The sequence below is a fragment of the Corvus cornix genome, chromosome 2 (genome assembly GCF_000738735.6).
Source record: "Corvus cornix cornix isolate S_Up_H32 chromosome 2, ASM73873v5, whole genome shotgun sequence".
In the NCBI taxonomy this organism is placed as follows: Eukaryota; Metazoa; Chordata; class Aves; order Passeriformes; family Corvidae; genus Corvus; species Corvus cornix.
The window spans coordinates 69,082,451-69,106,322 of record NC_046333.1 but is presented as its reverse complement, the minus strand read 5'-3'; the positions used below and the strand labels follow the sequence as shown (position 1 = coordinate 69,106,322).

General features: G+C 36.4%; 1 protein-coding gene across 1 annotated transcript in view; it reads left to right on the top strand.

Annotated features, from left to right (window-relative positions):
- Positions 1 to 23,872, top strand: part of EXOC2 (exocyst complex component 2) — a 128,066-nt gene that overhangs the window by 56,457 nt on the left and 47,737 nt on the right. Inside the window, exons 12-16 of the mRNA XM_039549999.1 lie at positions 10,499 to 10,624; positions 13,795 to 13,919; positions 17,251 to 17,319; positions 17,583 to 17,740; positions 20,797 to 20,918. Coding sequence (XP_039405933.1) covers positions 10,499 to 10,624; positions 13,795 to 13,919; positions 17,251 to 17,319; positions 17,583 to 17,740; positions 20,797 to 20,918 — 600 coding nt within the window. The remainder of the gene's footprint in view (positions 1 to 10,498; positions 10,625 to 13,794; positions 13,920 to 17,250; positions 17,320 to 17,582; positions 17,741 to 20,796; positions 20,919 to 23,872) is intronic.

Genomic DNA, 23,872 nt, shown 5'->3' with positions numbered 1-23,872 from the left:
CGATGTCAGTAAGTTTTAGCTTAAAAGTGTGCGCAGACCATCTTTGTTCCGCTACACAGTGTGCTGTGGAACCGGTTGGAATGCCAAATTGTTTTCCTGGCATCTTGGTCAAAAATCAGAACATTTCCAAAACCTCCCCATCTTCTTTCCTTGTCAAAGCTCCTCATGAGACGTCGCCACCAGCCTCACAACATTCAGTTACCAGGAGCAAAACTCACTTGTGAAAACAGCCATGGTTAATAATTCTAAGCTTCCTTCTTCTCTCACTTGCAAAATTTTGTATGGCCATTTTTCAGCTTTTTAGCAAGAGAAATAGAGACAAAGATACTTAGTGCTTGAAACGTTTTAGTAGTCTATGAAATCTTGATGTGCAGGCTCCAGTGAATAAGTGGAAAATGCATCTAAATTCCTAGATTTGTCTTGAAGAATCTCAACCTGTTTGGTATTTTCTTGCAACAAAAAACTGCTTACCTCAGCCTTAATATCAAAGGGGCTTTTATGTTACAGCTTTGTTTGGCTCACAGAAGAATTTAAATAACTTGAATGCCCAGCAAATGCATGTATCGATAGTTAATATTTTGTTCACGTATGAAAGAAATGCTAACAGCTCATCGAATTCCAATTGTTTTCTTCCAGCCTTCTGTGTGGTGTTCTATTGATTATAGTTTTTTGCACAGGTTTTAAAATACTCAAGAATCAATCCTAGCTGATGGAATTCCTCACTTAGTATGTAGTAGGACAAAGGAAAGTTGCTAAGCATGGTTTTTGCTTTCCATAGATCTTTAATTTTGGCATACACCAGGTGGGAGAAAGAAAAAAGAAAACGCAGAAGGATTGATTTTAACTGCCATGTAGAACAATGCTGGTTGTGATCGGAGACATGGCATGCATTTTAATCTACTTTAATAGGTGTATGCTTTTCAAACAGGGAAAGTGTGGAGTTTTACTCAGTTTGGTTATGCAAGACTCTGGAATCTAATCAAATTAAACAAGTTAGAAATGTTATTTATATGTTCATAAATTCATAGGCTCTTTTTAAGATAAAATAATAATAAATTTTCAAACATTTAAGTCTTCCACGTAACACGTGCTTCAAAAAAAGATTTTTTTCTGTTTGTTTATCAAGAATTTGTAGGAAGAGATGGCTCATAAGACTGATATTCCAATAAAAAAGGCATGAAAGTTTTTCTAGGTTTCCATTGTTTCTAGCAGATGGCAGTCTTCATATTATCAATGCTGGAACAAGCGGACAGTAATTGTAGCTGCACCTTGAGCATACCAGCTATTTCTGGCTGTTCTTACCATAATTCTTTTGCTGACTGAATCTGTGGGTTCAAACTGATTGAGTCAAAACTTTTCAGCATAGTAAACTTAAACCTTAGTTAGCAGATCGTATCTATTTTTACATTTCTGCAAAATTTTTCACCTTTCCGCTGAGCTTGTGCCAAAGCCTTTTGCTGCTATTTTATTAGTTTTGAAAAGAGAACTGTGCTCTGAGTCATTACACATGACTTTTACTACTTGAAATGGATTTGGAATTAGGCAAAGTCTCTGCTTTTCTTACCTGAATAAGGTTGGGTTTCTTTAAACCATTAGACATTCTGGATAGGATTTTTGCAGCTGGTTGTCAAACTGCAAATATTCTCAAAGAACTTATTTGCTGGCTATGATGTATTCAGGAAGGGAAGATTAACTCTGCAATTATTTGCTAAACAAGCTAAAACACAATCCTAAGTGAATTCTAAGGAGAACTTACTCCAAATTTAGTCACTAGTGTAAGTCAACAGTATATTATATGGGATAAAATTGTTCCAGTTGTCTCCACACAACTAGAAGGCTGACCCATTAGTCATTACAACTGAAATAATTTCATTTGCTTGTATAGAAATAACATCTTCTCCTACCGTCTGTAAGAGGTTGTGACTTATGTCATCCAGGCCAATAGTAATGGCAGTCAGGAAAATTCCCAATACTGACAAGAAGTTAAGTCTAGTTTTCTAACATCCTCTCTAGGGTCTTCACCTGATGATTGCCCTCTTGTTAATAGCTGCACTTCCAAGGGTCTGCAGATTGAAAGAGAAGAGTGAGCTAATTTAGATGCCAAGGTATTGGAAGGTGCTATCACAAATTTTTGTATTAGAGATATATTTAAATACATGTTTGTTTTAGGTTGATATCTAAGTATGTATTTTTGATCTAAGTGTTAATCCTTCAGCAGTATCACAAGAACTTTTTTTAAAAAAGCTCTGGGCTTGTATATTATCAGAGATGAACTCTATTTTGTAAGAAATACTCAGCAATTGGAATGATGTTCTAGATGTGCAAAGTATCATTTAGTATCACAGCATGGGGCAGTCTCTGATGCAACCTGAAAGAAGAAACCATGGCCAAGTTTACAGGACTGTAATGATCTTGGAGTTCTTTCTCAGAATTTATTTCAGGGGTCAGCAGAAATCCTGTGTGTTTCCAATACTGTCTGTTTCCAGTTAATCCAACTTGTGTTAGTATTGTTTCCAAAACCTGAAAGGGTATATCAAGCTGTGCTAAACTCTGTCAAATAATTTAGCGTTGTGACTTAAAAAGCTCTCAACTGCCAACAGCAAATTGTTTAATTGAATCTTTCCTTTGATTTTTATAGACATTAATCATAACAGATACAGTAATCTGATCATTAGTTAATTGGTTGCATTTATTTCAATGGGTACAAGTAGGACGGGAAATTCTCTCAACTCCTGTGTATGAAGTACTTCACAGCAGCATTCAGGAGTGTATTATTTCCCTTGAGCAATAACTCTGTGTGTGTATGAATGTAGTGTTTCCCCTCAGTCTAAACAACCCTGTTGGTTGGCTGATTAATTTTGTATTATGCAGATTAATGTTTCATTATGTGCTAAGATATGGCTATTGTTACTCACCCATCATTGCCTTTAGCCTATCTATTTCTTGCTGTAGCAGACCTTCCTCATTTATGAGGCAAAAAAAATGCAGGCATGTGATGCTCATATTATGAGAAACTGTTTGAATCCAAGCCCACATGTTTTAAGGAGTGAATGAAAGTGCAGATCAGAATTTCTCCTGCACAGAAGTATAAAGAGCCAGCACAAAGAGACCAAACAGCATAGCCAAAGTCATAGTGAGGCAGTACAGGGGGATACCTGAAGCACAGAGTTCCCTTGCTCCTGTCCTTGTTTTACGTCATTCTCCTGTTTCTCTGCTGTTCAGATTCTTTCATTAAAGGTGCAGCTGTAGATGTGGGACCCATGTGCAACTGGCCGGAGCTCTAGCTCTGCTTATGTAGTAGTGCTTGTAAATATAGGGATTTATTGCATTAAATAGAAAACTTCAAATGCTATCTGTCTTATTCATGGAATAGGCAGTTGTGCTCTTTTATTGTTTTTGAAACTTTTTTTTTATGGTTACGAAGTTTTCCTGATGCATAGATGAATTAGTATTATCTATCTGGTCATATCCCACTGTTTTTATCTGCTGGGAGGACCTGAAGTAGGTAAAGCCAGTTTGCTGCTGTTACTTAGTATGTAGATATGTTAAAAAGGAGATGCGTGAGACAGAAAAAAATGGAAAAAGAGTATTTTTCCAAGCCATGAATATAAAGGTTACCATGGAAGAACGTATGCTCCCTCAAAACAGTATTTATTAGATCTCTAAAAATAAATATTTGAATGGTAAACTGAATTGTGTTGGCATTTTATGCCTTGTATTGGCTGAAGCCAGAATTGCTGCTTTTGACCCTTGATCCTGTGATTTGTAGACATCTAGGGACTTTCAGTTCTGGTACCTGTATACTAAATGGTTTCCTTCAGTTAAGATTTTACGTATTTTTTAATTGTAACTATACTTGGTAATTCCTCTATTATTAAAGCATAATTGTAGTTTTTCATTATGGTTTATGCTTCCCAGATTTGTTGGAGTGCAGGAAACATGGAGAACATAATGACATAAAATGACGTGAAAATAAATGTAAATAAATGAGGTTTAGTTTAAAATTTGCCTGAGGCACTGGGCAGATAGCCAAAAGGAGTTAAGCAATGGGATTCTTAATGCAAGTATCAGGGATAGAAGCTGTGGAGGTTAAGACTGTTTTCTGTGTGGCCAGTGGTTATTTGCTTAGACTTTAATAGTGGCTTAGTAGGTTTCATGATCCTTTGAACTAAAATGGGTAGGGACTCCCATCCAGTTATCATCAAACTGGCTGAGAAAGCCGTAGTTCTTTAACAGGTTGTTGCGAACGTTGTCAAGTCTCACTCCTACAAATTCTTATTTAAAACCACTTTTGCCTGTCTTCTTTGAGCAACCTAAGTCACTCATCTGTAATGCAAATCTTTGAGATATTGTGTAATATTATTGCAAATAAGTTACCTGTTAATAGCTAACCTGTTCAAAAACTACAGCTGTAAATGAAAACACTGACATGGTTGTAGTGTGATCTTTCTGCTGCCCTTTGGCTTGCGAAATATGCAATATACAACCTATTAAAGTTCCCAGTGTGGAGCCAGCTCTTCAAACAGAAGCATGCTAGTACAGTCACTGTGATATTTTTTTAAATTATTATTATTTTAGTTCTTAATGCTGGAAAAAAGTATAATTTTTGCAGCGCTGAGTATGATGCACAGCTCTCCACATACTGCTAAAAACTCTGCCGGGCTTTTCTGTGCCAGAGTAACAGCAGCTGTACTTAGTGTGAAAGAGAGAAATGGATGCTTAGACCATGTTGCTCTTTCTTCTGTGCCACACTGAGATTCTATTCACCTTGCAATGAATGATCCATCTTTGTTAGATCAGACAGGCCGGCAAGGCTTGTGTCAAAAGGGCCTTTTCAATTTGTTATCCTAGCAGCTGGTTCTCTTCCACTGCCTTTGCTTACTGTACATCTGGAAGAAGAATTCTTGCAGCTGGGAGCCATTTCATGTCTAAACCACATCCCCTGTCCATAGCAGAAATACCCTTTTGACAGCAGATGTCAAGCAAACCCTTAATGGGTTATTAATTTAAAAAAAAAAAAGTGAGACAGAGAATAAAAATTGATCAGTACAAAAACTGATAGCAGATTCATTTTCCTCTTTTATTACCTGTATTTGTAACTTAGCTGTAATTTAGAATTTCTAGTAGAATCCAGCATGTTCAGAAGTTCAGGGGGCATTCTTATTTTATATAATAATTTAAATAATATAATATAAAGAGAGTAACTATTGGGATTAAAAAGCAACACAGCTAGCTTACAATCAAAATTTAAAAGATTAGTATGACTGTAGATAGAGTGAAACTCTACAGTGGCCAGAATTTTACCTTTGTGTTTGCTCCCATCTTTTTAGTCCTTATTCGGGCAATTGAGTTAAAGTGAGTTTTTCCAAAAGTGCTGATGATCTTAACGTCCACTGGAGCTAGTGCTAGTAAAATGAAGTAATTTTTATTTATGTGCTGGACTTGAATGCTTGGCTCTTGTTTCAGAATTTTTTGGCCTGAAGGGCTGACAATAAGGCCCTAGGCTGTGAAATACTTAGAATACCACTAGAATAGGCCCAGTTACCCTTTTTGTAGTAAACTGAAAAATAGTTTCATTATTAATACATTATTTGCAATAATGAAGACTAGCCTTAAGATTTAAAAAAGCATTCATTTTTAAATGTCTCCCAAAACCATTTTTTCTATCAATTTAAATATTGCACGCTCCTCTCTTTTCTAGAAAAACAACCCATTTTCTTCTTGATCACTGTAAAATATAAGGTTAGAAGGAAAAAGTACTTAAGAAAAAGAATAAAATGCAGTTAATTCGTCTGCTGAGCAGGTTAATTTTTCAGTAATTTCTCCCGCTTGCCTAATTTCTTGCCTAGACAAATTGAAATTCTCAATGCGGTGTCCTTGAAAGGAATCTTATCCTGGTTGTGTCGGTGCGGGCTCCAGGCACTGTGTGTTTGGTCAACAAGCAACAGTGGGTGGTCAGGCTGTAGCACAGGACAAGGGCCTGCTGTGCACAGGAAAAAATGTTCAAAGGTGTTTAAGGCTGGTAAGGAAGTCTGCCGCCCTTCAGAGAGTCAGGAGGCTGTAGATCAGCCTTCCCTCGCTATGGTAGCCTGTGAGAAAATTCACTGTAAGATACATAATGGATGAGAAAATACAGTAACTGTATTCACCTGGTTGCACATCTTGCACGGTCTCTTTTTTTTTTTTTTTAATTAATCTTGCTTATATACATGATGTATACACTGTGTGTACGTGTGCTTGTTGTATATGAGCAAGTCTGTGTAATGACTGACATTTGACTTAATGTAGAAAATCTCACTGAAAAGTTGCTTAGCCTAAGGTTGGTCACTTGTTAAAAATTTTCTTTGTCTCTGCAGAAGTACTGTCACTGTATTATCCCCTGATCACCAGCAGCTTTTGTAAAAATCTTTACTGGAAGTCATGTAATTGATGCACCAGGCTGGCAGAATTGCAGGGTGGCTGAGGCTGGACTATTGAGGGAGGCGAGAGATGTGTGACTCCCTCGAGAAACCTCCACTTACCAGCCCTCAGAGGGGAGAAAAACCCAGGCAGTTGTGTAGCAATGGAAATTGCAGAACAATTTTTACACTCAGTTTGGTAGTAGTTTAGGAATATGAAAGTAATGCAACTTTTAAAAGTTTAAATCATTGAGTGGTTTGTATATCATGGGAAAATCTATTTTAGGCAGATTTCACGTCAGCTGTCTTTTTAATGGAGGTTGTAATTCACTGAATGCCAAGAGCTTGCAGGTAACAATCCAAAATATGGGGTTGGGATTTTTACATGAGCTATAGGCACTGTAGGAACTGAAGTACTCTATAGTATGATAAACCTGCAGTTAGGGTTCAGCGCAGGTGGCTTTTGATTTAGAGAAAGTGGAAGCACAAATTAGAGAAATAATATCAACAAGAATTGTGCTTTTTACTGTGTTCTTTAGATTCTTATTTTGGTGAGATCTTACTGCGCTAGAACAGAAGAGGTGTGAACAAAACCACCGAAATATTTTTATTTCACACAGCATCTGAATATGCACCTTCAAAATACCTGTGCAGAAAAAGTTGAAAGCCAGTAAAATCCTTAAAAAAAAAACTAAAGCAGTATTGAGATCCTTAAAACTTTGCATTTGATCTTCTCATGATTGTACAGTTGTAAATGTAATAAGATGTTAATTGTACTTTTGTTTTGTCATTACTGTTGGATAGAAGAAGAGAATGTAGTACATTTATTTTTCCTGTGTTACCTTGGTTAAATATACACTTGGCACTAGAGTCATTTACAGATATGCTCCATGTAGATGCTGTATTTTGGAAAAATTACTTGTGTGGCTTCAAAGATGCAGTGTATTTTTTAAAAGTAAAGATCTACCAGGAGTATTTTTTTTATACTGTTTATACATCTTAAAACCTGTTAGCCCAGTAAAAAGTTAATTTCTTGAAACTTTAGATTGTTGCTGTCCTACATTCAGGATCTAGGAATGTAAAAATAGTACACAAATCAAATACTGAGTGGGCAGTAAATTATTATTTGGTTAGTTTATTTAGGTTTATAAATATTATTGTCTCCAGTCCATACTACTATTAATTCACTGTATTACATTATGCTGCTAAATTTAAGCTGCTGGCTCCAGAAAGGGAACAAGTTGGGATAGAAAAAAAATTGTTTGTAAGTTAACTCCCACTTTTTTTCCAAGATTTATGCGTTAGTGTGCAGTCTTCAAGCGCTATCTTCTGGTAGGGTGAAAGCAAGATCAGCTTTGCTAATGTAGTCCAGATGTTTATTAGTCCTGAGGGTATATGTACTGTTGTAGTTCCCTGCTGCTGTGTTATACTTGCTTGTAATGCTAGACAACCAATTAAGAAATTAGTTCATGTTAAACTTTCTTTTCCTGGTATGCCAGCAAACTGATGATGTGGTTTTCCTGGTGGAACAAGAGAGTGTTCTTTACATGTTTTCTGTTACTGGTGAGCATATAAACTATTTGGGATGCATGGGGTTAGTGCATCAGCAGCAATACAGCTACCTCGAGCAAGTGTTTTAATTGAACTAATTCACATTAAGGTGTTTTGGTAAGTGTGTCTGTTTTTCTTAATTCTGAGCTTTAATTGGCACTGTCATTTTTAGAGACCATCTGTTTACAAGACATTCTTTATATTAACATTCTGTCTTAAATTATTAACATTCTGTCTTAATTCTATGCAGAGAGATCAGAGGGATTTTTTTGTAGTTGTTATAGTAGTTGTGAAAATAACATTGCTATACTCTTGCTGGTGATTTTTTTAATAAATTATGTTTTAAATAGCAGTACCTGTGGCAATTTTGACTTAGCCTTCTTGGCATACCTTTTTTCCCCCAAATAAAGTGCAAATATGTTGAATCTCACTCAAGTGCTCCTGAAATCCCAGGAACTATGTGAGACACTTAAAATTTCTCAGGGCCTTCAACAATTTTTTTTTTTTAATTCTGTGTAGAATTTCTGTAAGATACTGAATATATTATTTTGTTTAATTTGGAGGGGAATTAATTTGTTTTGGTTTTACTTCATTCTGTAAGATGACCAGATTGTTTTCCTGGATGCTGATTACTGCAAAGCATTAGTTTTTTGCTTTCTCATTGTTGTGCATTTTTAATTCTTTCAAAAGGCAAAGTCTTTCCACAAACACTTGTTCAAACTCACTGTAGATCTTGTTTGTGGTGACAGTGAATAATACACTTAAATCATTGAGCAGATTCTATGTTGCTGAAAACTCACCAGTTTTAAAGGTGTCATAAAGATGTGTTTAGTAAGTGGTGTAGGAGTTAAATAGTGAACAGAATCCTAATACAGCCTAAAGATGGGAGGGATGAGTTCACCAAGTCAGTTAATAGAGTGTGTCAATCACAATTGTGAATGATGTAGCAAATTGGATCTGTTTACTTATGTGTCTTATACTATGAACACTAATAAGATGAACAGAAGAACTGACAGGTATTTTGGTAATGATAATGCTGCAGTGAAAGGCCACAGGAAATTTCTTTAAAAGCCTTTAAAAAATTATAGGAGAAAAAACTACTTTCAAAATGAAATAAAACCCAATACTGTCACCTATTGGAAGTTTGTGATAAGTTTCACAATACTTTATATTGCTCTTTAAGCCCCAGCTGTTTAATTAAAAGGATTAGGTATATATTTTCTGCCATGCTGCTCTAACACCAGAGCAAATGTGCTTTGAATCATTTATGCTTTGTGTTACTCCTGAATCTGAGTATTTCAGTGTTAGAGCTGGTGGTTGTCCTATGTGACCTTCCTGTTATTTTAAGTGAATGTAGGTATCAATGGAAAAGATCAACAATATAAACTGAAATGCTGAGATTCTTAGTATAAAATTCAGCATGAATTTCCAGGGGATATTTAATCTCAATATAAGACTTTTTTTTTTTTTTTTTTTTTTTGCATTGTGAACAATCAGTCACTGATGTGACCTCCCCAGTGATGTTGTAAAGTTCCCATCACTAGAGATTTTCAAGATTGAACTGGACAGGGTGCTAGATAATCTCACCCTGGCTCCCTTTCCCATGAAAGGTTGGACTAGATGGTCTTCTGACATCCTTTCCAGCCTGGGCTGTTCTATAATTCTGTTAATTGTGATTCACTTAAGTTAATTGTTACAGCTCAGTTGAGCAATGCTGAAATAATTTTTGACGACTACTTTCAGAAATGTATCTATAAGGTGAAATGCATAAAGCAGCAATTTAGACTTTAAAAAATATATTGGTAGTGTGTCCCAGTATATTAAAAAAACATCATAGTCCTCTTATTCCTATATGATTGTTTTTCAAAATTCACATTAGACTCCAAGTATCCACCTCCTTCAGATTGGACCCTTGCTTAGACATGTGAACAGTGACCTACATGTGGACAGGCACCCAAGGTGAAAAATAATTGTTTGATACACTGGAAAAAATTTTGTGGGTTTGTAGTTGCGTGTAAATAAGGACATTTACAAAGGAAAGGTGCCATTAGTTCCTCTGATTCCTGATGGATGGATTCTCTCTACCTGAACTCTGTTGAGGTCAAATAGCTGAGTAATAGTTGAGCACTCTGCCCTTAACTGCTTCAGCTGGACACAAAAAAAAGCTTTTGCTGTTGAAAAGTGTATTTAGGACATACACCAGGAAAAAAGCATGGGCAATGTCACTAATGGCATAAATACATGTTTATCCATGGCTTTCAAGCAACTGATTTTAGGGCATTAATTATAAACAGAGAAACATACAGACCGAAGAATGGCATTTTCCCCATGGTTCTTGTGGTTTTGGCTTTGCTACAGGAGTCCATACTGGTGGTATTGAATAGTATTGATACAGAGGAACAGTCTAAATAAAGCAATATTAAGAATGTTTTTGTAAGATAACATTTGTATCACTGAATTAAGTTAGAATTCCACATGCAGCATGCAGTTCCATGTCAACTGATGTGCAAAATTATTCTAACTTTTGGGTTTTTTCCATCTCTCTCCAGGCAATGCATTGCTCCACAGCCCCATGCTAGACCTGGACAGTGATGTGCGTCCATCGCCGATTGGTCATCTCAGTCAAACTGCTTCACTGAAAAGGGGCAGCAGCTTTCAGTCTGGCCGTGATGATGGTAGGCATCTGTTTTATTTGAAAACACAAAGTTGCAGCTGCCAGTGACCAGTGTGTGATGTAGTCAAAAAACCCAAACAAAAACCCACATTCCGTGTGTTTGTTTTGTATTGTTACGAATTACAAATCTTTCTTCTCATACGTCAATGTTGCTTACTAAAGAACTCCTCTTTTTTCTGCAAGTAAAGAGCAGTTCATAAAATTTAAATTCAAGTTCAAAATTTGCTTCTTAGAATGTAGTTAAAGTCTTTTTTCAACAAAACCAGACCTTTTTTCTTGTATGCATAGCGACCTACTACCTTTTGCTTGTTACACCTTTTGTGTGTTTTTGCTAAGATGCTTCTCCTTGCATTTGCACCTTCTGTGACTTCACATATCTGGATCTCTGATTCCCTAAACCCAGAAAGGGAAACAAAATGTTTGACTAAGCTCAAGCAGTCCGTCTGTCCACAGCCAGCTGAGACCTCCTGTGTTGTAAGTCTCCTCAGTACCCTTGTCCAAACAACTTCTTCTCGGGAGCCTTTCAATGGTGATATCACAGGAGACAGAAAACATGTTTTTCACAGAATAGATAATTTCTTACTGAAGTAACTGTCTTACTGTTACCCTTGTCATTTCTCAATTTCTCAGCCCAAAGCCTTGCATGGAGTTGATTAACAAGCATTACAAAGCAAAACAGTAAATTGCTGGTTGTTTTTGAATGCCATCCACTAACAATACAAATGCCACACTTATTGCAGCAAGCAACATCCAAAATCCAGGGGTTTTTTAACTTGTTTGAATTCTTTTGCATGTGCAGGGACTTAATTGCATATATGGCAGGCAATTCCACTTCAATCAGTTATTTTGCTTTTAGAGTCTTAGTTATGGATCTGTTATTTTTTACAAACTGAAAAAGGTAAGTTTTCAGCAAGTTTTGCATATTCTGTAGACACCAATTTAAACCAAGATTCAAAGGAAAACTGGGGAACTGGAGCAGTATAATAATCCGTCCCAATATCCTAGAGTTAGAATGAGTTGCCTCTGAGTTGAGTTCCTTGGTACTTAGGTGCACGTGACTACTGATAGCTCTGCCATCTTTGTTCTACTTTGAGTGGAGAGACGAAGCAAACCTACCATTTAGGATGCCTGCAAGGGCTGCCGTTCCAATTGTGCCATGATGTGTTCTGTTTTCAGTTTGCTTGTGGATCTTTTTGGTTTTTGGTAAATTTAAGGAATGGCACCTCTGGGGTTTTTTGGTGATTTAGTGTGTTTGGGGTTTCTTTTCTCCAATATGTTTGACAGTGATTGTCCAAGATACTGTTTAAAGAAATTACTATGAATTCAAAATTGCAGCATTCAAATAACTTTCAGCTCTTTGAGCATATGTTCATGAGAATATGTAAACAATAGACAATAGCTCTAGTTTCATCTTTAGAATGGTATTGCAGAGATTATAATAGAATCAATGGAATAAAATACAGAGCTTTCTCTAGCAACAAAGTAAAAATATCCTGAATTTGTGGCCATAACCTTTTGATATGATGTGCAGTAGCTTTTTCTAAGAAGTATCTGCTGTCTGCAGGCTTGGGACTAAGCCTGAAGTATGCTTCCTCAAGGGGAAAAGAATTTCACAGACGAAGTAAATCTTGCCAGTATGTTTCCAGTAGCCAGCAGACATCCCTGGTTATAACCTTGGATTTGTGCTGGAGCTTTTGGCAAAGATGAAATGGTTTCTCAAAGGAACTGAATTGTTTTTGTTAGAAGATGGGGTTTGTAGAAGTTACAGAGCCTCTGCTGCTATAGCAGTGTTGGCACAGCTTCCTGACATAGTCACAGCTTGTTAATAAGAGTTCTTCTGCCACTGGGTCTAGACCAGGTCTTTATGATGACAGTCACAAACCAAGCTGGTGAAAGTATCTTATCTGTGTCCACACTAGGAGCTTTTCCAGTTGAGCTTTGACGTTTTCATGCCTCCTAAACAGATACATCACTCTCAGCACAGTTGCACTTGAGTTATGTCAGAGCCTCTTTCCAAATTTTGGACTTCCATTATGATTTTATTTTCAAATACTAATCCAAACTGCCTAAACTTTTCGGCCACGAGAAAAAGTGGGTAGTACAGACATTCAATTCTCCAGTAAAGAAATGGCCCAATACTTGATCCACACCTCAGCAAATGGATGCTGCTGAAGGCATGAAGATTCAAGGTTGTCTACCAACACAGTAAAATAGTGAGGCTCTGGTGAAGCCTACTAGTGTGTAATGTGCTATTAGGCAGCTATTTTTTGCCTAACTGGTGAAATCCTGTCATGTGTAGGCAACATTCTGTAGTAAAGTAGATAGAAAAAGTGTTATTTCATGCAATGTTTTTCTGCATTTCCGCAGTGTTATATAGGATGATATAATATTTTTAAATTTATCATTTGTACAAGACCTGAGTTTATACATAAAAAACCACCACACTAACAAACATGCCATTTTGAAGTGGTTTTATTTTGGTTTTTGGGGGCTTTGGCTATTTATTTTGTGGTTTTTCAAAAACTATATGATTTCTTTGTCCAAGTGTTCCAAAGTAGACTAGTTCTTGAAGTCAAATACAAGTCTCTTTTCACTGCTGTGAGGATACCCTGTTTTGTTAAGCCATTGTAATCATGAAGGTTTCAACAGAGAACTTAAATGGTTATGGAAGAGTATTTCACAAGTTTCCTTTATTTTCTATGTTAATGAGTACTTCTGCCTCTGTTCAGCTTTCTCTTTGCCCCCTTTCACCCATTACAGAGGAAACTGCAAAAAGTTACCTGTTGCCAAGATTTCATTTGAAACTTTTCTAATGTCTTGATTGCTTTCATGTTACCTTACTTTTTAGAGTGGTTTGAAGACAGAAGACTGTCTGAATGGATTTTTAGGTGGATTGCCTTAGATACCCCTGCAAGGGGAACAATTCTGTAGATGCTGTCATGGTGCTGGCACCTTGTAAGCATATGAGAGGAGAAGAAGGAGCTTGTATGTGTACAAATGGTGTACACATGTATGGACTGGGCTTTAAATTTTTTATTTCTATCCAAAAGGTTTTATATATACTCAATAGTCACCTGTGTAATACAAAGTAGCAGCAACCTAGTAGTACATTCCTATTGTTATTTTTAAAAATGTTGATGTTGCTTTTTCCATCCCTTCTTTCCCTTTTAGCCTGGCGATACAAAGCTCCTCAGCAAGTTGTATTTGTTGAAAAGTTGACAAAACTTGTTGTAAGTCAGCTGCCCAACTTCTGGAAGCTCTGGGTTTCTTATGTTAATGGAAGTTTATTCAGTGAGGTATGGATTCTTCTATATAAAGGACTTATAAGTAACAAAGGTCTGTAATAATTATATCTGAAGTATTGTATTTCCCTGGTAGAAGTAACAACATTTTAGTAAGAAATTTTTCTTTTAAAAGACCATAAGCATACAGTAGAATAACTTCAAATTCTGACAGTGGGGATTGTGTGTGTGTCTGTGTCTGTGTTCCAGTTGCTGGACTCAATAATATCTGTGTACTTTCACCTCTTACTCATAGCTGGCCCTTCACTGGTGATCTGAAGAAATAGCACATTGCATGAAGGGTAGAGATCCGTAAAAGACAGAGTCATACAGAAAAAATATTGTTTCCTTTCTTTGGAAAAGGAGTGCTCATTTCTTCAGTTCTAAGTATTTGGAAGTGAGGTTAGGTTCAAGACCAGAACTGCAAAATAACCAAGGCACAGAGCAGAATTCACAGACACATTATAGGGAGTCTAGTCTGGAAGGTTAGTCAGCTGCAACTACTTGTGCTGGTACTCCTTCTTGCTTAGATGATCTGATTGTTCCAAATCATGCAAATATAATCTTGATAATCCAAGAAGAAGGGGAAAAACAAAACTAATTATTTATGACCCATGCTGGTTTTATATGCACAGTCTTAACAGATTTTGAAAATTAGTTTTTGATAAATTAATTAATTTGTAGTATACAATGTTGTGCTGTGTTTAAATTCTGAAGTCAGCACGTCTATCTACTATTCTTTGCAGCTTTAGTAGAAAAAACAAAAGCATTCAAAAAAGAACATTTGGAAGCTTATGTTCTCATTTTCTATTTCTCTAACTAAAGAATTAATTTATCTATTTATTGCCACTGTTTATAAATCAATATACTGTTTTCATATGATGATACTAATAGGTACTATAGCCCATTAGATGTTGAATACAATGTACAGAGCATTATAGCTTAAGTGAAATAGATGATATGTGTGATCCTCGTTTTACATGATAAAAATCAAAAGATAGGACATTTACTCATAATGTTCAGTGAAGAAAGTAAAATCAAGAATAAACCTTAGTACTGTTGACTTCAACAAAAATAATTAATTTCGTAAGGGAAATAACAACCTTTCTTTTTGACACCAGTACTGTTGAAAATTAAACCTTACAAACTCACCTGTAAAGTTACTGTGATTTTTTTTTTCCTGTGTACAATAAAAAAGAAAGCAATTTCTAGAGAAACGGAGACTTGAACTGTAAACAAGGTGAAGAAATCCTGCCCATGAAAATGACTGCAAGTGGAAAATGTAGTGATCTTCTGTCCTGCCTGAACAAAACATTGTTTAAATGTATTAAAACAAAAGAGGTAGTTTTGTTGTTAGTCTGTAAGGTGCATATGCTCTTCTTTTTTTGGGCCTAATTCTGAACTTCTGAGAGATTAATCCCTATACATTTGATTTCTTCTGCTCCTTTGGCCCTTACAGAAGCCCCACAAATTCTTGGGGAGATAGGAAGGTCAGTATCCTCTGCTCCTCCTGTATGTTGTGCATGCCACAGTCAATTGAGGATGAGCGAGAGAAGGGGGTGACATAAGCTAGAAGATGTCTAGAAGACCTAAGAATATCTGTCATCACAGTGCATTCAAGACTGAAAGTTTGTGTTTTTCTGTCAGAAACAGTACAGATTTTAATTGTCCACTAAGAAAATTCTTTTACCATGGGTGCGTGCTATTTATCATCATTCAGGAAGCAAGGCAATTGCTACATTTTTTAAGAAATATCCTATGAAAAATGATATAGAGGGTTATTCCAGTTAGCTTATTCAAGTCTTCTACATTTTAGAAATGTAGAAAGAAAATCTCCACATATGCATTTCAAGATTGTATTTTACTGTTCAGTTTGTAGGGTTTTGGTGGGGAGGGGGTTCTTTTTAGTTCTGAAAGGTTAGCTATATGCCTTAAAACATTGTCAGTTAAAAATGTGTGTGGTATTTCAACAGTTTGAAAAGTTGAGTTCTTTGAATCACTCTAGGTGAAGTCACAAATGTGAGTAGTAACCGTTGATCTTACCACAAGATAGTTTTGGTCTGTCTGTGCAGGAAAGGTTTAAGATTGGTCTTCAGCAAAACCACTAAAAAAAAAAAAAAAATCAGAGATCTATGAATTGCTCTGTTTAATCTAGCTGTAAGCCAATGTGAATTTAAAGTTGCTATCTGAAGTTTCAAGGAATACAACTTATTTTCTTTTTAATTCCTTGGAAGAGAGAAGTGGAAATTAAATGCAGCAATAATTTGAAGGTTGTTCTCCTTGTCTGCAATGGTATAATTCAGAGCTTTAACGTACAAGAGTTTTATGGCTATGCATTTTCCAAAACTGTTAAGCAGTTTTATTTTTCTGCAGTTTTTGCTCACTTCAGATTATTTATTTTATCTCAGAAATCTTAAATGCTTTAACTAAATAGGGATTTTGAAAAACACAGCATTTCAAATGAGTTATTTGAAAGTAAACTGATTCTCTTTGAGAGCACTCCTGTCATGTTATTGCGCTTCTTGTCCAGTAGATGTTGCTGTACAAACATAGAATAGGAGATTTTCTAAGTATAAAATTCAACGTCTGCACTTCACATAGGATTTGAAATAACTTTTTCAATATAATTTGCTCTACTGAGATCTCAGTAGTCTCCACAGAAGGGTAGAACTACAAACAGGAAAACTATTAGTCAAACCATGTTTTTCTTCAACTGTAACTGTCTCATGCAAAGTGTACTCACGTTCCTCTGTTCTCAAATAAGTGAAAAAGAAGATGCTGCTTATTTTGCAGAGTCTCTTTTACAATTAGTTGAATTATTTAAAGAGCATTGTAACAAAATACTGTTCCTAAAACCAAACAAAAACCCTGCAACCCTCCCCCTCACATCTTGCATTTCCAAATTGTCGTTCCAAAAATTGTCTCCCACTTCACATTGGCGTCTTTCTCTGGTCAGCTTCCATGCTGAAAAAATAGTTTCTTTGTGTAAACTTGATGCACAATTAGACTATATTTTATATGTTTTAGATCTCACTAACACTGCAGTGAGAAAACTTTGACCTCAGGAAGTTTGTACTGCTTGAGCTACTCTTACGCTTGTCTCTGACTTTGTCTTAAGCATACATTTTTTCCTCAGAATTAAACATTAGAGTACTTACCTACAGTAAGTAGAGTTTATTGATATATGTATATGTTCTTTGCTTAGTAAAATGCCCTGAGTTAGTTTTTGTAATTACATCATAAACTCATCAGTTTTCACTTCTTCACTTTGAAACCCCCTTTTTCAGAATTATTTTAACAGTGGTTATAAGATACTTACACTTTTCAATTTTCTCATTTTCACAAGACTGCTGAAAAATCTGGCCAAATGGAAAGATCGAAGAAAAATGCTAGGCAAAGACAAAATGATTTCAAGGTAAGTAGCTGGGGGAGATATGGTGGGCAGAACCTTAATTTCTTTCATTTGTCCTTCATGGCAAGATTCTTTAGTGTCACCTTGAAAAATAAAATTTCTTAAATCATTTGTGTACCCTCATACCTTTTTGTCCTCTCTTCTCTACCGTATGGAGCTACCTGTAAATCTAACATTGCTACCTGTTGTATGTAGCAAGTACATGGCTGCTTAAGCATCTTGGAAGAGCTCTTTCCTTGATTTTTCTTTCCCTTCTTCTGATGCAGAAGATGATTCAGGAAGTGATGCACTCTCTGGTAAAACTTATCCGTGGAGCCTTGCTTCCATTCAGCCTCAGAGAAGGAGAATTAAGACAGTATGGTGGCTGGGAAATGAAATCTGAACTTTCTGGCCAGTGGCTAACACATATTATCCAGACTGTAAGGTAAATGGGTCTCTGGACCTGTAAAATCCTCCTATTCCTGCAATCTGTGTGCTATAAGACAAAATGTTTTGTTCATTTCATTAAGTACCCTAAGTTTTGAGAATGTTAACATTTTCAAAAATAAGATTGCAAAAAAATTGCTTATGTCACATTTAGGATTCTATGTGCAATTATTGATGTCTCATGATATAGTCTTATTACATAATAATATATTCATTTTTTTCCCATAGCATCTTATTAAAAAGTTTGAATAAAATATTTGCCTGGCACAGCATAGACACTCTGTGAATGAAACAGGATTTGATTCTTTAGGGTAGAAAGCAATTATTTGCTGCATTTGCTACATGTCTTCCCATCTTTGCCAAAATGGGTGAAAATATCATGTTTCTTACTCTAGTATCATTACAGTTGTTTAATGGAAGGTGATACTCCTGCTTATAATGTCACTCTGCTTATATTTTTTTATATAATTAATAATGCAAATTTCATTAATTGCAAAATGACTCACTAATATGAAGAATTTGCTTGCATTTGTCTGTGGGGACTACAGGAATTGTCACTATCTTCTGAAAGTAACTACTCTTTCTGAGTAGTACCTGGGTATGATACTGTACTTTTTATCTCGAGTTTTCAAGGCAGGAAACAAGCAAAGCATGGATGAAGAAAAGAAAGGGGGGGTATAATCATGTATAGATATTTTTAGTGTGGATGGGGTGATACGCACCTGTTGTCAAGTCTGTTTAACACTTTCTCTCAGTCTGTTGTCACTTAAATTTTCTGTACTGTAACCACGTAGAAAAATATTTCCATGTGAAGTTTGTTGTTCTGGCTGAATTTTGTGGAAAGCTCTCAATTTAAGATGGAACTGACTTGCTACTTGATGAAAGGATATGAAGGGGCACCAGTGTTGCCCTTTTATGGGAAGCAAGCCATGAGTTTCACTCAAATTATAGAATTATAGACTTTAGCACTTGCACATGTGTAATACTGGCTTGGAAATGTAACCAACAGATTCTCTAAAGGTTAGCCATGCTCCTGCCTTCCGAGATAAGATCCAGGCTGAGGTTACAGAAGACTCTCTTTCAGAGAATCTCCTTTTGCTTTCCGGGCACTACCCTTGTAATGAACAACTGAACTTAGATCTGGGGAAATCCTCTCTCCCTCCTACTCCTTTCCCCACCTTGTTTTTGTAGCAATGGCACTTGAGTAAAGTGGGCTAGACTTTACTGCAAAGTGATCAAAAGTAGAGAAGAAAAGGGACATCTGGAGAAGAGGAATGGAACATGCTATCATAGGGTCCTGATCGGTGATGACCGGGTCAGAAGTTTATGCAAATGCTGCAAGTACGTTAATTTTCAAGCCCCCACACTTTGACAGTCTGACAAAAATTTTGTGACTCACACTAATTATGAAGGTGGGCTGTTCCCAAGAAGAGTCTACACATTGCCTAAGGCCTTTATTTGTTGCAAAGTTATGTAATAGCTTAAGCCTTATTTTCATAGTTTGTAGCTAAAAGTCATTGTGAAGCGCATGACAGAATTTTACTCTTTTCTGTCAGTTCACAAATGGTTTACTGCTTTCTGCTTGTGTTTAAGAGTGATGAAGCTCACAATATTGGGTAATAAGGAGTTGCCGTTACATCTGTGCGATCTTAATTTTTCTGCTTGTTTGTATGTATCACACAGCTGATGTCACACATACGTATTTGTATGTATCACACAGGTGGTAGCACAGTCTTTCTCTTGTACCCCATCCTGTCACAGCCCAGTATGAATAGGTTCCAGAGAATAAGTTAGAACTATGCAATCAAGTGAGCCATTGCTGCAAGACTTTTGCCTTACTATAGAGGTGTAAAGGTACACATTTGTTAGGGTGTGTTATATGAGAAAAAGGATGATTTTAGGGATGTGACAGCTCTGTGCTCAATGGAATCAACTCTAAAGTACAGGTCTTCTGTGCAGTCTAAAGTAACTTAAACTCCTCACAGGTGGGTATTTACATTCTGTTTCCTGACTGGCTGAGATAGTATAGGTTTTTTTAATCTACTAATTCAGTAGTTGTCCTGGGTGGAGAGCAGTCTGGCTAATGGTGGGGGTTTGGTGGTTTTTGCCCAATACCGGGGGTATGGAACTGGAGCCTACAGGTGGATGACTGGAAATGTTCCACTTGTTTGCTTGTACCTTCCTATTTCTCCACCTTGGCACTTTCTATTACCTGTGCTTTCCTCAGTAGTATCATTAGGGCAGATGGCAGTGACTGCCTTTGAATTGTCCTTGCTTATATATCCAGGAGTTGGATAAAAGCAGTGAACCTCCCTCTGTGCCCCTGACTAAGTCTGAGCACAACAGCAGCCTCTTCTTTAAAAGCTGAAATGCTAATTCTTGCAAGCAGCTGCTGTGTTACTATTTCTAAAGGAAAAACAGAAATTAGTGTCTCCATCCTTACCTGTAGTACCAGTGATTTGTACCTGGTCGGAGTTGGAAGCAAAACAGTGAATTAATTCTGCTTATGGTGCAGTAGGCTGTATTTTGGCTCCTTGAATGTGTATATTCTTAGCACTCTGATGCACAGCCACATCACCATCTCTGGGAGTTCAATCACTGTTACTGTTTTCATGCAAATAAAAAAAATCTCATAAACCCTGTTGTAGATCTTGTATTTGATCTAGGTGTTCACCTAAAAAGAAAAACAAAACCAACCAAACAAACAAACAAAAAACCAGTTACTTCTGCTCCAAAAGGATTATTCTTGGATCAGAGGACAGGATATGGATGCAAAAAGACAAGCAGGGAAGTGTAAGGTGGTAGAAAAAGGTGGCATGTTGCTGTGATGACACTATTGTAAACTTAGAGGAAAAAAAAATCTGCATTTACAATCTTCAGAATTAAATAAATAATTGATCTTCTCAGAATGGGATAATTGGTTTTCAAAGATACACAGAGAATGGAGCTCTTGTATTTATATATGCAGAAAATGTCTGAAAAATTCAATGTAGTTATATCAGCTTAAAAAACCTTTCAGATTTACACTTCCATCTAACTTTATATGTTTTTCAGGCTTAGTTCTGAGTCTCTTACTGCACTCGAGATACCCAATGACATGCTTCAGATCATCCAGGATCTTATTCTGGACCTTCGTGTACGTTGCATTATCGTGACCTTACAGCACACAGCTGAAGGTAATAGAAGGCTGCAGGTCTCCTTGCTTACTGTCATTCTTTCGCCCCTAATTAGGCCAAACCATGTTCTGGAAAATAACGTGTTTATTACAGATGTTGTAGTGGCAGTGGACTCATCTGATTCTGTAGTCTCTCATAAGAGTTACTCAAATACTCCATTTTTCTTCCAGAAATAAGTTATGAGTATTTTCTTACCTCAGTCTAATAAATAGAGTAAGTTAGACTTGTTTCTTTAGGGTTGAGACAGTTCTACAACACAAGTGATTTTTTTCATGATGCAGCTTTTCCGTGTTGGAAATATAATTTATTTTCTTTCTTGAGTTTTTCTATAACATGAAGAATTAAATAAACAATGTCCTACCCCCAAGGACAAAAAAAAAAAAAAAAAATCTTGCAGCCATTTATGAAGTATTAGTTGTGTGGTTTCCAGGGCTTTTTACTAACATTGTAATCTCCAGGGCTTCCTACTGTGTACACAACTTTTGCCATAAATGTCTGGATTGTGAAGGCCAGTAACATATTCTCTAAATCTAATGTGACTCTAATGTGGGGCCATTCTTCTTGCTGTCTCTGAAACTTAAATTTGAATGAAGTAGATCTTCCAGAAATAAATGTCTCTCCTAAAATCAGGGCAGATTGATCTACTAACTGTCTTAGCAGGGCTGTGGGGTTTTTTTCCAAAAGACTACTTACCCTCAATGTTAAATAAAATTAGGGCTTTTTAGTATTATATTTTAGTCCCTTTTGATCTTTAACATATGATTTTATGGAGGCTGACACGAAGATAAGGGTTTTACTCTACGCTTGAGTGTGCCAAGCATAGGTGGCAATATTAAGCAAGTCTTTAAACTTTTGGTGACAACAAATCATTAGGTATTTATGGTTTATTTGTTACAATATTGATCTGAATTGCATTCTTGGCTCTTATTTTATTAAATCTCATTTCACAATTAATATTCTTTTCCTGCATTAATATCAAGCCTGCCAGCCAGATAAGTTCATACATTGTCGTCTCCGTAAAACTCTGTAAAACTCTGTAAAGTATTATCACTATTTCAGATGTCACTAAAAGTATGAGAAAGTCATTTTTGCTTTTCATCCCTTAGCCCAATTGAGTTCAATTGTTTGTTTTTTCTTAATGATAGGTGAAAGAGATTTTTTTTCTTTTAATTGTGACTTGAGGATGGTCTTATTGGACTGACTTATTCCTCTGTCCAGGAACCATGAGTGATTCCTCAGATGTCCTGCTGTTTCAAAGGAAGAAAGTAGCTCTCAACCATTTTCTTGACAGTCCTCAGCTTATCCAGTCTCTGACCTACCTATCTAGTTTCTCTTGCACAGTCCAGAGAGCTCCAATATGTGATCAGTGATGAAAAACTCTGTTGTCTTACTAGTTTTGCCTACTTGTTGCATCATGGCAATAGCCCGGTTCTTTGTTTGGATGCAGAGTTTCTGCTCTGCATATTCTGATTGCTGGCTACACATTTTGTGTAAGAAAAACTCTTATGGTAATCTGCACCTTAGTCTTTAATAAAAGCATTTCATACTTTTCTTTCTTGAATCAAAAGAAATCAGATCCCTAGAGATGCTGGTATGTGTTATTGGCTGGATAATGTCGCTCTCTTTTGTCTAGCCATAACAGCAGCCTTCCTCGAGTGCTGCTTCCATCCCCTATCAGTGAAGCAGTTCTGTGTGTTGGCTATAGCATCAAGCAGGAGGAAAGATACCTGCTTGTATCATAACTCTCATTCCATGCATTGCATGCGGTATCTTTGGGGCCTGGCTTTTTTTTCTTTGCCTACTGAAGCAAAATTGTATTTCTGGAATGTATTTAGATAGTGGGGATTTTTTTCTGCACATGACCAGGTTGATTGGGCCCTTGAAAAAACTCTTATTATTGGAGAATGAGTGAAAGAACAGGTAATGGATATTCTCGTGGAGCTATGTAAATGTATCTCAGAAGTAGCTATATCTGCAATACATAAATATAGCTTTATCTGCAATACAAAAAAGCTCCTCCTGGACTTGAATTTCACCCCTCTAAATATCTCAAAATATAAGTGCCAATATAAACTTCAGTCTCATCTTTTGCTGCATGTTGTAAGTTGGTAAAGGCATTCAGCTGTAGTTAACATATTCAGATGTAGTTAAAATATTCAATAGAACACTTTAGCTTTTCAACTATAGTAAACCTGCCCACGCACCGGGTTTTTTTGTTGTCTTATGATAAACACCATATACACACACTGGCCCTGAGAAGGCAGTCTGTGTTCTTTCCCTCCTGTTATGTGATCACTGGTCATAAAGGTCATGAAAGAGAAATTATGTGAATGCCAGACTAGACAGGGGGTTTACGTGATTGTATTTGACTGGAATTTGATGAGCAGTGAAATATGAGAAAGAAATTTGGTGGGATTTATATTTGTATTAGCTAAGAACAGAATGCAAAACTGAGCAGCCACAAAAGCATGTAAAGGCTGACCAGCACAATCTAAACCTTTAGAAGAATATCAGTTGAATTAAGTAGGAAAGTGAGCAGTGTAATTATTCTGCACAATTCCTTAATGCCTTTTATCCTCACTGAGCCTATACTTCCGTGAGAGTTGCAGAGTATGACACTATAACTAAGCTTCTTAATTTAGCTGCAGAAAGCACTAAGATTTTGAAGATACCTTTCAGCATGCATTAGTTATCCTCCTTTCTTGGATTTTTAGAAGAGATGACAATTCACTGAATTTTTTACTCATTTAAAAGGGAGTTTTATGGTGTGCAGGCACTTCTGATGAGTACTTTGTGTGTGGGAAAACTATATCAAAGCCCCACAAACTGCACACAGTTGATCTTTGTTCTGTTTACACTTCAGTTAAGCCCAAAACACAGTGATGATGCACAATGCATGCCATCCCTAAAGGAATTGTGTTTTTATAGTGCATAAGTTTTGGATTCACATCCCA